The following is a 13,785-nucleotide window of genomic DNA, read 5'->3' as shown; positions in this document are numbered from 1 at the left end:
TTAGGTGAAAAATGTTATCACCCAGTGAGTTGTTTGGATCTGGAATTACCTGAAAGGGTAGTGGAAGCTGATTCAATAACAACTTTTAAGAGAGAAGTAGATGGGTATTCGGGGAGGAAGATTGTAGGGCTATGGAGAGAAAACGGGCCAGTGGGATTGAGTTGGATTGCTCTTTTCAGAGCCAGCGCAGACACGGTGGGCCAAATGGCCTCTTTCTGTGCTGTATGATTCTATGACATACACAGAGAGACACACACATTCACAGACCCAGAGACATACATAATCACAGACACAGAGAGAAACGCACACACAGACACAGAGATACACTCACAAACACAGGGGAGACACACTCAGAAATACACTCACAAACACATAGACGCACACAGACACACTCACACAGACACTCAAAAACATAGAGACACAAACAGACACACTCCACAGACACTCACAGACACAGAGACACAAACAGACACACTCCACAGATACTCGCAAACACAGACACACAAACACATAGAGAGAGACACACACAGACATGCTCACAGACACTGATAAACACATAGAGAGACACACTCACACAAATAATCACAAACACCTAGAGAGAGAGACACACACACAGACACACTCACACAAATACTCACAAACACAAACACAGAGAGAGACACACAGACACACTCACACAGACACTCACAAACACAGAGAGAGACACACACACACAGACACACTCACACAAATACTCACAAACACATAGAGAGAGAGATACACACACAGACACATGCACACAGACAAAAACACATGGAGAGAGAAACGCATACAGACACACTCACACAGACACTCACAACAGCGGGGCTTCCTGGTGAAGCCCATTTCCCTCTTGCATTGCACCGGAGCCACACGCCCACAGTTGGGTTAAGTAAACAGAGCGAGGCCCGGGCACCAGAAACTTAATTTATTTTCAGTGGGTTTATAGCTAAATGTGTTTATAGCGGATTCTGTGGGAACAGCGCAGTTGCACGTTTCTATAGCTCGCTCCTCTAATACTGGGAACCTAACCTCCCCGCCCTCCACCCTCCTTGATCCCAGCCCCCCAGCTGGGGTCGAAATCCTTGACTATCTAGCGCCTTGGGACATCCTCTCGACGCAAAAGGCGCTATACAAATTTAATTTTGTATTGTATTGTATCATCCTCGTTGCTCTCCTCTGCGATGCCTCTCGGGTTTGGGAAGCACCCTATTGTAGTGACCAGAACTGTATGCAATAGTTTTGGTGTGTTATGACCAGCGAACAACTCATCCTGGAAATAAGTTAAATGATTGTATCCAATTAAGTGGTTTGTTTATTGAATCACAGATCCCCAGTTACTGCAAAATAACTTACATTTATTGAAGACCTTTCGCGTAAAAGAATATCTTGAGGTGCTTCACAAAATGAGATTAATGTGAATCGAATATTATTCTTTCGGCAAACATAGCATGACTTCCATATTAAGATTGAAGAGTTTTCCAAAACTTCCCCAAACAATTTGCCTTATACTGTGCCCTTCATGTAGAACAACATCTCAGAACAGAAAACTGGGGAGGTACAACAGCATGAGGAAGGGTGAGAGTGAGGACTTTAAAACCAAAAGACAGTAGAGCCTGGCGAGGACGAGGGCAATGGAAGTCCTGTAGCTCAGTGGTTAGAGCACTCGCCTCGCAAGCAAGAGACCTGGATTCGATTCCCGGCAGGGAAGAACACTGTCCGAGGTTCCCTACTCCACACGCCTCAGTTTACCTAGCAGTAAGTAGGAACCCGTTGTTAGTCGATTGGCAGATCGCTTTCCTGGGAGTAATAATTCCTTCAAAAATGTTTTTAAAAAATTGGTCACTCAATCCACGCCTGTTTATGGGATGTTGCTGTGCACAATTGGCTGCCGCGTTTTGCCCACAACATATACAGCCAATTCACTTTACAGTATATTCTGTGAAGTGCTTTGAGACATCTCGATGATATGATAAGGCGCTATATCAAATGTAAGGATTATTATTATTAATGGGTATGCAGAGTTTGTTACGGGTCAGGAAGTGGGTGGCAGAGAATTGTATAAGCTGGGTACTTATGAATGGTAGAAATTGAGAGACTGATGAGGAGTGTGTCAACCTGGCTCAGTTGGTAGCACTCTCACCTCTGAGTTAGAAGGTTCTGGGTTTGAGCCCTACATTGGGACTTTGATTCACATTGTCTGAAATGACATTCCAATGCAGTGCTGGGGGTGTGTTACATTCTCGGAGGTGCCGTCCTTTGGTGAGATGTTAAAAGATCTCATGGCATGATTCAAAAAGAGAATGAAGTTTCTCCCGGTGTCCTTGTCAACAATCTTGTCAAAAAAAAATTGGTCACTCACTCCATGGCTGTTTGTGGCACATTCTGTGTGCACAATTGGCTGCTACATTTTGCCCACAAAATACCCATCAATGCACTTTATAGTATATCCTGTGAAGCGCTTAGAGACATCTGAACGACGTGATAAGTTGCTATATCAAATATAGTTGTTATTATTAGAGAAGCCAACTCAGGAGGTAACGAAGGCATGAATTAATCCTGTAATACCGCTGTTTACCTTTGGATAACTTTGTGTGTATTTCAGGCATAAATGGAGAGCTCTGCAGAGTGTACAAGCCCCTTCACTGATGCCAGCCCCAGTTTTCTGGCCATGCTGCAAGAAGTGGAACCACGGGTGGCACGTCGGCGTCTTTCTCAAGCACGGCATCGGGCAAAACTAGCAGGTCTCTTTAACCACCTCCGGGACACCGTGTATTCTCAACCAAAGAGAAACCATAGAACAACCTCAAAAGTAAGAGATTTGATCAAGAAGTGTGAGAAACACAAGATATAAATGAAATATCATCTGAAATTTTGAGAGCTTGTCACTCACTGAATATAACAATCCTTAGATTTGGTACATTACCTTTCACATCAGGAGGATGTCTCAAAATCCTGCACAGGATACATGTTACAACATGTAACAGCAATATCCCACAAACAGTCGTGGATTGAGTGAATGCTTACTTGGCACCAATTTGCACACACTGGGACACAAACAGTCATGTGGTGAATAACCAACATTACTGTTGGCCAGGACACTGGGAGAAACATCTTCCTTTTTGAATAGCACTGTGGGATCTTTAATGCCTAGCTGAACAGACAGACAGGAGTTGGTTTAATATCTCATTCAAAGGATGACATCTCTTGTCAATGCAGTACCCCCCAATCCTGCATTGTACTATCAGCCTGGACTAGACGAGTTCCAAAAGTGACATGGCCAACGTGATCTGAATAACCAGGTTACACAAAGGAGAGCTCGGAAGCATTCACTTTTAGAGGATATTATAGTATACATTTTCTGGGAAGTTCTCCTGCATAATAATAATAATAATAATCCTTGCATTTGATATAATGCCTTATCACAACATTGAGAAATTTCAAAGGGCTTCACAGAATATGTTGTAAAGTGGAATTACTGTGTATTTTGTGGGTGAAACGCAGCAGGCAATTGCCCACAGCAATAGCCCACAAACCGTTGTGGATTGAGTGACCACATTTTTGGAGGGAGGATTACCCTGGGAAAGTGAACCAACAATCGACTAACAACCGGTTCTTACTTACCTCTAAGTAAACAGGTGTGTGTGGAGTAAGAAAACATGCCTAGGGTTCCCCACCCCCACGGAATCAAACCTAGGTCCTCTCGCTTGCAAGGCAAGGAGGGCTAACCACTACACTACTGGACTGGTTTACTGGCTATAACCCTCCTCTTCATATATGCATTCTGAATATATCAGTGCTTTTGCTTTCTGTGTATAACAGGAATTGACACTCACACAGAAACAAATTTGAAAGACACCTTACATTTGATCAAATAGAATACAGAAAGTACAGAGGAGAACTGAAAAAGGAAATAAGTGGGCAAAGAGATTGTATGAGAAAAGATTAGTGGGTACCACAAAAGGGAACCCTAAGAAATTTTATAAGTATATAAAGAATAAAAGGTGAGTCAAACGTAGGTTGGGTCCAATTAGGGACCAAAGAGGAAAACTTTGTGTGGAGGCAGAGGGCATGGCTGATGTACTGAATGAGTACTTTGCATTTGTCTTCACAAAAGAGGATGCAGCCAATGCCACAGTATCGGAGGAGAGGGTAGAGAAATTGGATAAGATGAGAATAAACCAAAAAGGGGTACTGAAAGGCTGTCGGTGCTCAAGGTAGATAAGTCACCCGGTCCGGATGTGATGCATCCCAGGTTACTGAGGGAAGCAAGGTTGGAAATAACGGAGGCTCTGGCCGCAATCTTTCAATCACCCTTCGACACCGGGGTGCTGCCAGAGGACTGGAGGGTTGCAAATGTAACTCCCCTGTACAAAAAGGGGCAGAAGGAAGAGTGGGGAAACTTCTAGAGACTATAACCTGGGACAAAATACATTTTCACTTAGAAAAATATGGGTTAATAAAGGACAGCCAACGTGGATTTGTTAAGGCAAATCATGACTAACAAGCCTGATAAACAATGTTTTGATTAAGTAACGTAGAGGCTGGATGAAGGTAGTGCAGTTAATGTAGTTTATATGGATTTTCAAAAGGCATTTGATAAAGTACCACATAAGAGACTTGTAAGCAAAATAGAAGACCATGGTATTAAAGGGATAGTGGCAGCAACAACAACAACAATAAGATTACATTTGTATAGCGCCTTTCACATCGGGAGGACGTCCCAATGGCAGTGTGGATACAGAATTGGTTGGGAGATAGAAAGCACAGAGTGGTGAACAGTTGTTTTTCTGACTGGAGAGAAGTGTGCAGTGATATCCCCCAGGGGTCAGTCTTGTGATGTTTTTGACCTCTAGGTCTAGGGAGTATAATTTCCAAGTTTGCAGAAGTTTTCCTAAGCTAGGAAAAGTAGTAAACAGAGAGGAGGTAGCGGCAGACTGCAAATGGACATAGACAGACTGGTAAAATGGGAAGACACGTGGCAGATGAAGTTTAATGTGAGAAATGTGAAGTGATGCATTTTGTGAGGAAGAATGAGGAGAAGCAACATAAGCTGATGGTACAATCATAAAGGGGGTGAAGGAACAGAGAGACCTAGGAATTCATATAAGTAAATCTTTGAAGGTGGCGGGACAGGTAGATAAAGCTGTTAAAAAAACATATGAGATACTCGGCTTCATAAATAGGGACATAGAATACAAAAGTCAGGAAGTTATGATGAACCTTTATAAAACACTGGTTAGGCCTCAGCGAGAGACTGTGTTCAGTTCTGGGCCCCACACTTTAGGAAGGATGTCAAGGCATTGGAGAGGGTGCAAAGGAGATTTACCAGAATGGTACCAGGAATGAGGGACTTCAGTTATCAGGAGAGGCTGGAGCAGCGAGGATTATTCTCCTTGGAGCAGAGAAAGTTAAGAGGAGACTTAATAGAAGTTTTCAAAATTATGAGGGGATTCGATAGGATGAACAAGGAGACATTATTTTCACTGGCACATGGATTGGTAACCCGAGGACTGATTTAAAATAGTTGTTAAAAGAAACAAAGGGGAGGTGAGGAGACATTTTTTCACACAGCGAGTTGTTCGGATCTGGAATGCGTTGCCTGAAAGAGTGGTGGAAGCCGATTTGATAACAACTTTTAAGAGAGAAGTAGATCATTATTTGGGGAGGACAAGTTTGCAGGACTATGGGGAGAGAGTGGCAGAGTATAATTAAATTGGATAGCTTTTGTCAAAGAGCCGGCACATACATACTACTTTTTCATTTGGTACAAAGTGACTATCAGTAGATCCTCTCATGACATCTTTCACAACATTCGCAATGAGATGATGTATTCCATATTATCCCTGAAAAGATCAGAGACCTAATGCTGTAACTTGTATATTATCTACAGTGGCAGGTGTTGCGTAAAGCAAAGCATTACATTCTGGATTTGGAAAAAAAGCTGGAAGATTTGTTGAAGCTTAAAGGTTGGTTTGTGTAGGAGTTTTCTTACAATTCTCATGATTATTAGCCTTGCTTCAGTGGGTAACACCATCCCAAGTGAACGCTTCACTGTGAGTTCCGGCAGCTGCCGTGAGTTCTGACTTGACCCCCACATTGACCAGGTTTGCCTGGGGTATGTCATGTCCATGTTGTCACAAGGGAGTACAGAATCATCTCTGTACCTGTGACAGAATCATGCTATTGTGTTGATCAGATGATCCTAATGCTGGGACTTCATCTGGCCCTTTTCTGACCTTTACCACCAGCTTGCAGTAAGCCTCATTCATTCCTATCTGGTAACTGAATATTTTAATTTGGATTATTCCATATATTCCACTGTGCCTTCAACTCGCTGCCAGGGAAACTGTGCGGAGTCCAGTCCATGGTTTCAGGTTCTCAGTGTGTGACTGAAAATTGTTATTGATTTCAAGGAAAGCAGAGTTTTGCATTTTTATGCAGTTTTTCTGCTTGATTTGAAAGAAGAGCTGCATAACAGTCCACAAGCTCACAGCCACGGTACTCTTGTTAAACAGTCAGCTCATCACATCATCCGGTCAAACAGCTTTCAGACTGAGAAGATCTGGCAAAAGATCATGTATATTTAACTGCAGAAACCTTTGAGCACAGAGATGTGTTGAGCTGAATTGACACAAACACCTGCACTGAGGTTTGCTGTCAAATTTTACTTTTTGTGACTTGAAAACTGGAAAATTGGACTTTAAAACCCGACTTCATATAATACTGCTGAAAAAGTATATGATCCTTCATATGACATCCTCCTGACAGCTGTAGAGGTCAAACCTTCCTCCCGGCCCCTCTCATGTGCAGGAGTTGCCTACACCGGTGAGTTTATCATTACAAGGAGCATATGGTGTTTTGCCAGTTCTTTGTAGCCCTTCTTCTTGAATGGGGAAAGAAAGCAATGCAGCCATGTTTATTTTCTAGCTTTACTCAAAACATTCAATGTGAACCAAGTTTTAGTTATTCCAGTAAATGTGTTGCTCGTCACTGTTCAAAGTAAAGGCAGACAAATACAGTAGTTGGAAAATTAGACTTCTGTGTGCTTCACACATCTGTTTCTCTTTCCTTTGTCTATCCTGAACAACAGAAGCAAACCATTTAGATGATGGACAGCCATCAAGCCTTGCTGGAATAAAGGAGCAGTACATCAACAACCTCTACAAGGAACAATGGTACAGTATTGCATGAATGTCAGTACAATGGCTTATTGCAGGCATTGATGCAGAGAACAATTATCTCCTCAACCTCTGCATATGAATGAGATGAGAGAAAAACAGAGGTTGATGAAACGGCCAGTTTCAAAAGGCACAATAACCACCTCTCCATTTTGATAGGTGTTCAGAGGATGATGTATGTAGGTTGAGGAATACAGTACTGAAGATAGGTAATCCACATTACCAGCTGTTTATGAATATCCTGGATAACCCAACAAGTTAATTCAAAGGATCTACCTTTACGTGGAGTCCTTTAGCTCAGTGGTTAGAGCACTCACCTTGCAAGCGAAACACCTGGGTTCAATTCCAGGCAGAGGGCGAAACCTTGGGCAAGTTTCCTTACTTCACACGCCTAATAATAATCCCTCCAAAACCCCAAACAATAATAAATTGGTCATTTTCAATCCATGACTGTTTGTGGGACACTGCTGTGCGCAATTGTCTGCCGTGTTTCACCCACAAATATACAGTCAATTCACTTTGCAGTCTATTCTATGAAGTGCTTTGAGATGTCTAGAAGACGTAAAAAGCGCTATATCAAATGCAAGGATTATTATTATTTAATCTTTCACCTAAGAAAAGGTAATAATAATGACGATAATAATCGTTACATTTGATACAGCGCCTTTCGTATTGGGAGTACGTCTGAACAGCGTCACAAGATTTACTGTATAGTGACTGGATTTTAGTGACAAATGTGGCAGCCAATTTCCACAAAGCATTCTCCCACAATGAATGACAAATGTTTATTTGGTCTGGATTGTTGGTCAGGACACTGGGAGAAATTTCCTTCTCTTTTCGAACAGTAGCATGGGATCTTTAGCATCCACCTGAAAAGGAAGATGGGGCTTCGGTTTATCTTCTTATCCAAAGGATGGCACCTTTAAAGATGTAGCCCACCCTCAGCACTGCACTGGAGCACTATAAGCTCCATATCCAAACATGGGACTTCAACCCACGGATCCCTGGCTGGTAAAGAGTCTCCCTGAATTGACTCTGAGGCACGTCTGGTACCTGAGATGGGATTCTGCAGGAATCCAAAACACTGCAGATAGTTACAAAATGTCATAATAGCGGGAGAGAGAGAGAGAGAGAATGAGCAATGCTTTGGCAGGAGCTGAAGTTGTTTGTATTAAATTCCCCCCATTCGTGTATGTTGAGTGAATGTGTAACCAGCAGCTCACCTCACCTCACCCCGTGAAGGCTTCGTGTTTGCAAACGTTCGGATTTGTCTCTTTCTTTGGAGCCTCCCCTGACATTTATAACCATCTCTCACTTGCAGCGGTGATTTGGCAACAGCAAATCTACCCGGTAAAACCAAGCAGGCCCTGTGGCAGTGGTTGAAAGGTCACAGAGAAGGGTTTGCAGAGACTGATGGCAAAGCGGCCTATTCCGAGTCTCCAGGCAACACCGCGGCAGATCTCATAGAGTTTGAAGGGTTAGTATGTGGGACTCTCTGGAGCTGAGGGACACTGAACACGAGAGACACCAGTTAGTCCTGACCTGGGCCAATAAAAATGTGCGGCCGCGCATTTTCCGCTACAGAGACCCCCGCAACTAACCCGCCAGAAATGTAGTGGCCCGCGGGCCGCGCACACTGTTCACTTGACGTCACTGGGGGCGGAGTAGATCCGGTGGCGCATGTGCAGTGAGGCGCAAGTGGCGAATGGGCTTCACTCGGAGGCCCAACAGCTGTCAATGTCTGTCACTCCTCCATAGGGGGTGTCTGGATCTGTCTCTCTGGGTCTGTGTCTCTCTGGGTCTGTGTGTGGGTCTCTGGGTCTCTCTGGGTCTGGGTCTGTGTCTCTCTGGGTCTGTGTGTGTCTCTCTCTCTCTGGGTCTGTGTGTGTGTCTCTCTCTCTGGGTCTGTGTGTGTGTGTGTCTCTCTCTCTGGGGCTGTGTGTGTGTGTCTCTCTCTCTGGGTCTGTGTGTGTGTCTCTGGGTCTGTGTGTGTGTGTGTCTCTGGGTCTGTGTGTGTGTCTCTCTCTCTGGGTCTGTGTGTGTCTCTCTCTGGGTCTCTGTGTGTCTCTCTCTCTGGGGCTGTGCGTGTGTGTGTCTCTGGGTCTGTGTGTGTGTCTCTCTGGGTCTGTGTGTGTGTCTCTCTCTCTGGGTCTGTGTGTGTCTCTCTCTCTGGGGCTGTGTGTGTCTCTCTCTCTGGGTCGGTGTGTGTCTCTCTCTCTGGGTCGGTGTGTGTCTCTCTCTCTGGGTCTGTGTGTGTCTCTCTCTCTGGGGCTGTGTGTGTCTCTCTCTGGGTCGGTGTGTGTCTCTCTCTCTGGGTCGGTGTGTGTCTCTCTCTCTGGGTCGGTGTGTGTCTCTCTCTCTGGGTCGTGTGTGTCTCTCTCTCTGGGCTGTGCGTGTGTGTGTCTCTGGGTCTGTTTGTGTCTCTCTCTCTGGGGCTGTGCGTGTGTGTGTCTCTGGGTCTGTGTATGTGTCTCTCTGGGTCTGTGTGTGTGTCTCTCTCTCTGGGTCTGTGTGTGTCTCTCTCTCTGGGTCTGTGTGTGTCTCTCTCTCTGGGTTGGTGTGTGTCTCTCTCTCTGGGTCGGTGTGTGTCTCTCTCTCTGGTCGGTGTGTGTCTCTCTCTGGGTCTGTGTGTGTCTCTCTCTCTGGGCTGTGTGTGTCTCTCTCTGGGTCGGTGTGTGTCTCTCTCTGGGTCGGTGTGTGTCTCTCTCTGGGTCGGTGTGTCTCTCTCTCTGGGTCGTGTGTGTCTCTCTCTCTGGGGCTGTGCGTGTGTGTGTCTCTGGGTCTGTGCGTGTGTCTCTCTCTGGGTCTGTGTTTGTCTCTCTCTGGGTCTGTGTGTGTGTGTCTCTGGGTTTGTGTGTGTGTGGTCTCTGGGTCTGTGTGTGTGTCTCTCTCTGGGTCTGTGTGTGTGTCTCTCTCTGGGTCTGTGTGTGTGTCTCTGGGTCTGTGTATGTGTCTCTCTCTGGGTCTGTGTGTGTGTCTCTCTCTGGGTCTGTGTGTGTCTCTCTCTCTGGGGCTGTGTGTGTCTCTCTCTCTGGGTCTGTGCATGTGTGTGTCTCAGGGTCTGTGTGTGTGTCTCTCTCTCTGGGTCTGTGTGTGTCTCTCTCTGGGTCTCTGTGTGTCTCTCTCTCTGGGTCTGTGGATGTGTGTGTCTCTGGGTCTGTGTGTGTGTCTCTCTGGGTCTGTGTGTGTGTGTCTCTCTCTCTGGGTCTGTGTGTGTGTCTCTCTCTCTGTGTCGGTGTGTTTCTCTCTCTCTGGGTCGGTGTGTGTCTCTCTCTCTGGGTCGGTGTGTGTCTCTCTCTGGGGCTGTGCGTGTGTGTGTCTCTGGGTCTGGGTGTGTGTCTCTCTCTCTGGGTCTGTGTGTGTCTCTCTCTCTCTGGGGCTGTGTGTGTCTCTCTCTCTGGGGCTGTGCGTGTGTGTGTCTCTGGGTCTGTGTGTGTGTCTCTCTTGCTGTGTGTGTGTCTCTCTGGGTCTGTGTGTGTGTGTCTCTGGGTTTGTGTGTGTGTGGTCTCTGGGTCTGTGTGTGTGTCTCTCTCTGGGTCTGTGTGTGTCTCTCTCTGGGTCTGTGTGTGTGTCTCTCTGGGTCTGTGTGTGTGTCTCTCTCTGGGTCTGTGTGTGTGTCTCTCTCTGGGTCTGTGTGTGTCTCTCTCTCTGGGTCTGTGTGTGTGCTCTCTCTGGGTCTGTGTGTGTCTGTCTCAGGGTCTGTGTGTGTGTCTCTCTCTGGGTCTGTGTGTGTGCTCTCTCTGGGTCTGTGTGTGTCTCTCTCTGGGTCTGTGCGTGTGTGTGTCTCTGGGTCTGTGTGTGTGTCTCTCTGGGTCTGTGTGTGTGTGTCTCTCTCTCTGGGTCGGTGTGTGTCTCTCTCTCTCGTGTGTGTGTCTCTCTCTCGCTCGTGTGTGTGTCTCTCTCTCGCTCGTGTGTGTGTGTCTCTCTCGCTCGTGTGTGTGTGTGTCTCTGGGTCTGTGTGTGTCTCTCTCTCTGGGTCTGTGTGTGTCTCTCTCTCTCTGGGTCTGTGTGTGTCTCTCTCTGGGTCTGTGTGTGTGTGTCTCTGGGTCTGTGTGTGTGTCTCTCTCTGGGTCTGTGTTTGTCTCTCTCTGGGTCTGTGTGTGTGTCTCTGGGTCTGTGTGTGTGTCTCTGGGTCTGTGTGTGTGTCTCTCTCTGGGTCTGTGTGTGTCTCTCTCTGGGTCTGTGTGTGTGTCTCTCTGGGTCTGTTTTTTGTGTCTCTGGGTCTGTGTATGTGTCTCTCTCTGGGTCTGTGTGTGTGTCTCTCTCTCTGGGTCTGTGTGTGTCTCTCTCTGGGTCTGTGTGTGTCTCTCTCTGGGTCTGTGTGTGTGTCTCTCTCTGGGTCTGTGTGTGTGTGGTCTCTGGGTCTGTGTGTGTCTCTCTCTCTGGGTCTGTGTGTGTGTCTCTCTCTGGGTCTGTGTGTGTGTCTCTCTCTGGGTCTGTTTGTGTCTCTCTCTCTCTCTGGGTCTGTGTGTGTCTCTCTCTCTGGGGCTGTGCGTGTGTGTGTCTCTGGGTCTGTGTGTGTGTTCTCTGGGCTGTGTGTGTGTGTCTCTGGGTCTGTGTGTGTGTGGTCTCTGGGTCTGTGTGTGTGTCTCTCTCTGGGTCTGTGTGTGTGTGTCTCTCTGGGTCTGTGTGTGTGTCTCTCTCTGGGTCTGTGTGTGTGTGTCTCTCTGGGTCTGTGTGTGTCTCTCTCTCTCTCTGGGTCTGTGTGTGTGTCTCTCCCTCTGGGTCTGTGTGTGTCTCTCTCTCTGGGGCTGTGCGTGTGTGTGTCTCTGGGTCTGTGTGTGTGTGGTCTCTGGGTCTGTGTGTGTGTGGTCTCTGGGTCTGTGTGTGTGTCTCTCTCTGGGTCTGTGTGTGTGTGGTCTCTCTGGGTCTGTGTGGGTCGGTGTGTGGTCTCTCTCTCTGGGGCTGTGCGTGTGTGTGTCTCTGGGTCTGTGTGTGTCTCTCTCTCTGGGTCGGTGTGTGTCTCTCTCTCTGGGTCGGTGTGTGTCTCTCTCTCTGGGTCGGTGTGTGTCTCTCTCTGGGTCGGTGTGTGTCTCTCTCTCTGGGTCGGTGTGTGTCTCTCTCTCTGGGGCTGTGCGTGTGTGTGTCTCTGGGTCTGTGTGTGTCTCTCTCTCTGGGGCTGTGCGTGTGTGTGTCTCTGGGTCTGTGCGTGTGTCTCTCTCTGGGTCTGTGTTTGTCTCTCTCTGGGTCTGTGTGTGTGTCTCTCTGGGTCTGTGTGTGTGTGTCTCTGGGTCTGTGTGTGTGTCTCTCTCTGGGTCTGTGTGTGTGTCTCTCTCTGGGTCTGTGTGTGTGTCTCTGGGTCTGTGTGTGTCTCTCTCTGGGTCTGTGTGTGTGTCTCTCTCTGGGTCTGTGTGTGTGTCTCTCTGGGTCTGTGTGTGTGTCTCTGGGTCTGTGTGTGTCTCTCTCTGGGTCTGTGTGTGTGTCTCTCTCTGGGTCTGTGTGTGCTCTTCTCTGGGTCTGTGTGTGTCTCTCTCTGGGTCTGTGTGTGTCTCTCTCTCTGGGGCTGTGCGTGTGTGTGTCTCTGGGTCTGTGTGTGTCTCTCTCTCTCTGGGTCTGTGTGTGTGTCTCTCTCTCTGGGTCTGTGTGTGTGTCTCTCTCTGGGTCTGTTTGTGTCTCTCTCTCTCTCTGGGTCTGTGTGTGTCTCTCTCTCTGGGGCTGTGCGTGTGTGTGTCTCTGGGTCTGTGTGTGTGTGGTCTCTGGGTCTGTGTGTGTGTGGTCTCTGGCTCTGTGTGTGTGTGGTCTCTCTGGGTCTGTGTGTGTGTCTCTCTCGGTCTGTGTGTGTGTCTCTCTCTGGGTCTGTGTGTGTGTCTCTCTCTGGGTCTGTGTGTGTGTGTCTCTCTGGGTCTGTGTGTGTGTCTCTCTCTGGGTCTGTGTGTGTGTGGTCTCTCTGGGTCTGTGTGTGTGTCTCTCTCTGGGTCTGTGTGTGTCTCTCTCTCTCTCTGGGTCTGTGTGTGTGTCTCTCTCTGGGTCTGTGTGTGTCTCTCTCTCTGGGGCTGTGCGTGTGTGTGTCTCTGGGTCTGTGTGTGTGTCTCTCTGGGTCTGTGTGTGTGTCTCTCTCTGGGTCTGTGTGTGTGTCTCTCTGGGTCTGTGTGTGTCTCTCTCTGGGTCTGTGTGTGTGTCTCTCTCTGGGTCTGTGTGTGTGTCTCTCTCTGGGTCTGTGTGTGTCTCTCTCTCTGGGCTGTGTGTGTCTCTCTCTGGGTGTGTGTGTCTCTCTCTCTGGGTGTGTGTGTGTCTCTCTCTGGGTCGTGTGTGTGTCTCCTCTCTGGGTCTGTGTGTGACTCTCTCTCTGGGTCTGTGTGTGTCTCTCTCTCTGGGGCTGTGCGTGTGTGTGTCTCTGGGTCTGTGTGTGTCTCTCTCTCTGGGTCTGTGTGTGTCTCTCTCTCTGGGTCGGTGTGTGTCTCTCTCTGGGTCGGTGTGTGTCTCTCTCTCTGGGTCGGTGTGTGTCTCTCTCTCTGGGTCGTGTGTGTCTCTCTCTCTGGGCTGTGCGTGTGTGTGTCTCTGGGTCTGTGTGTGTCTCTCTCTCTGGGTCTGTGCGTGTGTGTGTCTCTGGGTCTGTGTGTGTGTCTCTCTCTGGGTCTGTGTTGTG

At 47.6% G+C, this 13,785-nt stretch overlaps 1 protein-coding gene across 1 annotated transcript in view; it reads left to right on the top strand.

The window, feature by feature from the left end:
- The first annotated feature begins 2,629 nt into the window (after positions 1-2,629).
- LOC121849205 (stimulated by retinoic acid gene 8 protein homolog) overlaps positions 2,630-13,785 on the top strand; it is a 26,669-nt gene continuing 15,513 nt past the window's right edge. The window contains exons 1-5 of the mRNA XM_042335434.1: positions 2,630-2,830; positions 5,912-5,987; positions 6,790-6,846; positions 7,112-7,196; positions 8,521-8,676. Of these exons, the coding sequence (XP_042191368.1) occupies positions 2,630-2,830; positions 5,912-5,987; positions 6,790-6,846; positions 7,112-7,196; positions 8,521-8,676 (575 nt within the window). The remainder of the gene's footprint in view (positions 2,831-5,911; positions 5,988-6,789; positions 6,847-7,111; positions 7,197-8,520; positions 8,677-13,785) is intronic.

The sequence above is a fragment of the Callorhinchus milii genome, unplaced genomic scaffold (genome assembly GCF_018977255.1).
Source record: "Callorhinchus milii isolate IMCB2004 unplaced genomic scaffold, IMCB_Cmil_1.0 Scaffold5, whole genome shotgun sequence".
NCBI lineage: Eukaryota > Metazoa > Chordata > Chondrichthyes > Chimaeriformes > Callorhinchidae > Callorhinchus > Callorhinchus milii.
The sequence above is the reverse complement of the archived record's forward strand: the minus strand, read 5'-3'. Positions and strand labels throughout refer to the sequence as shown.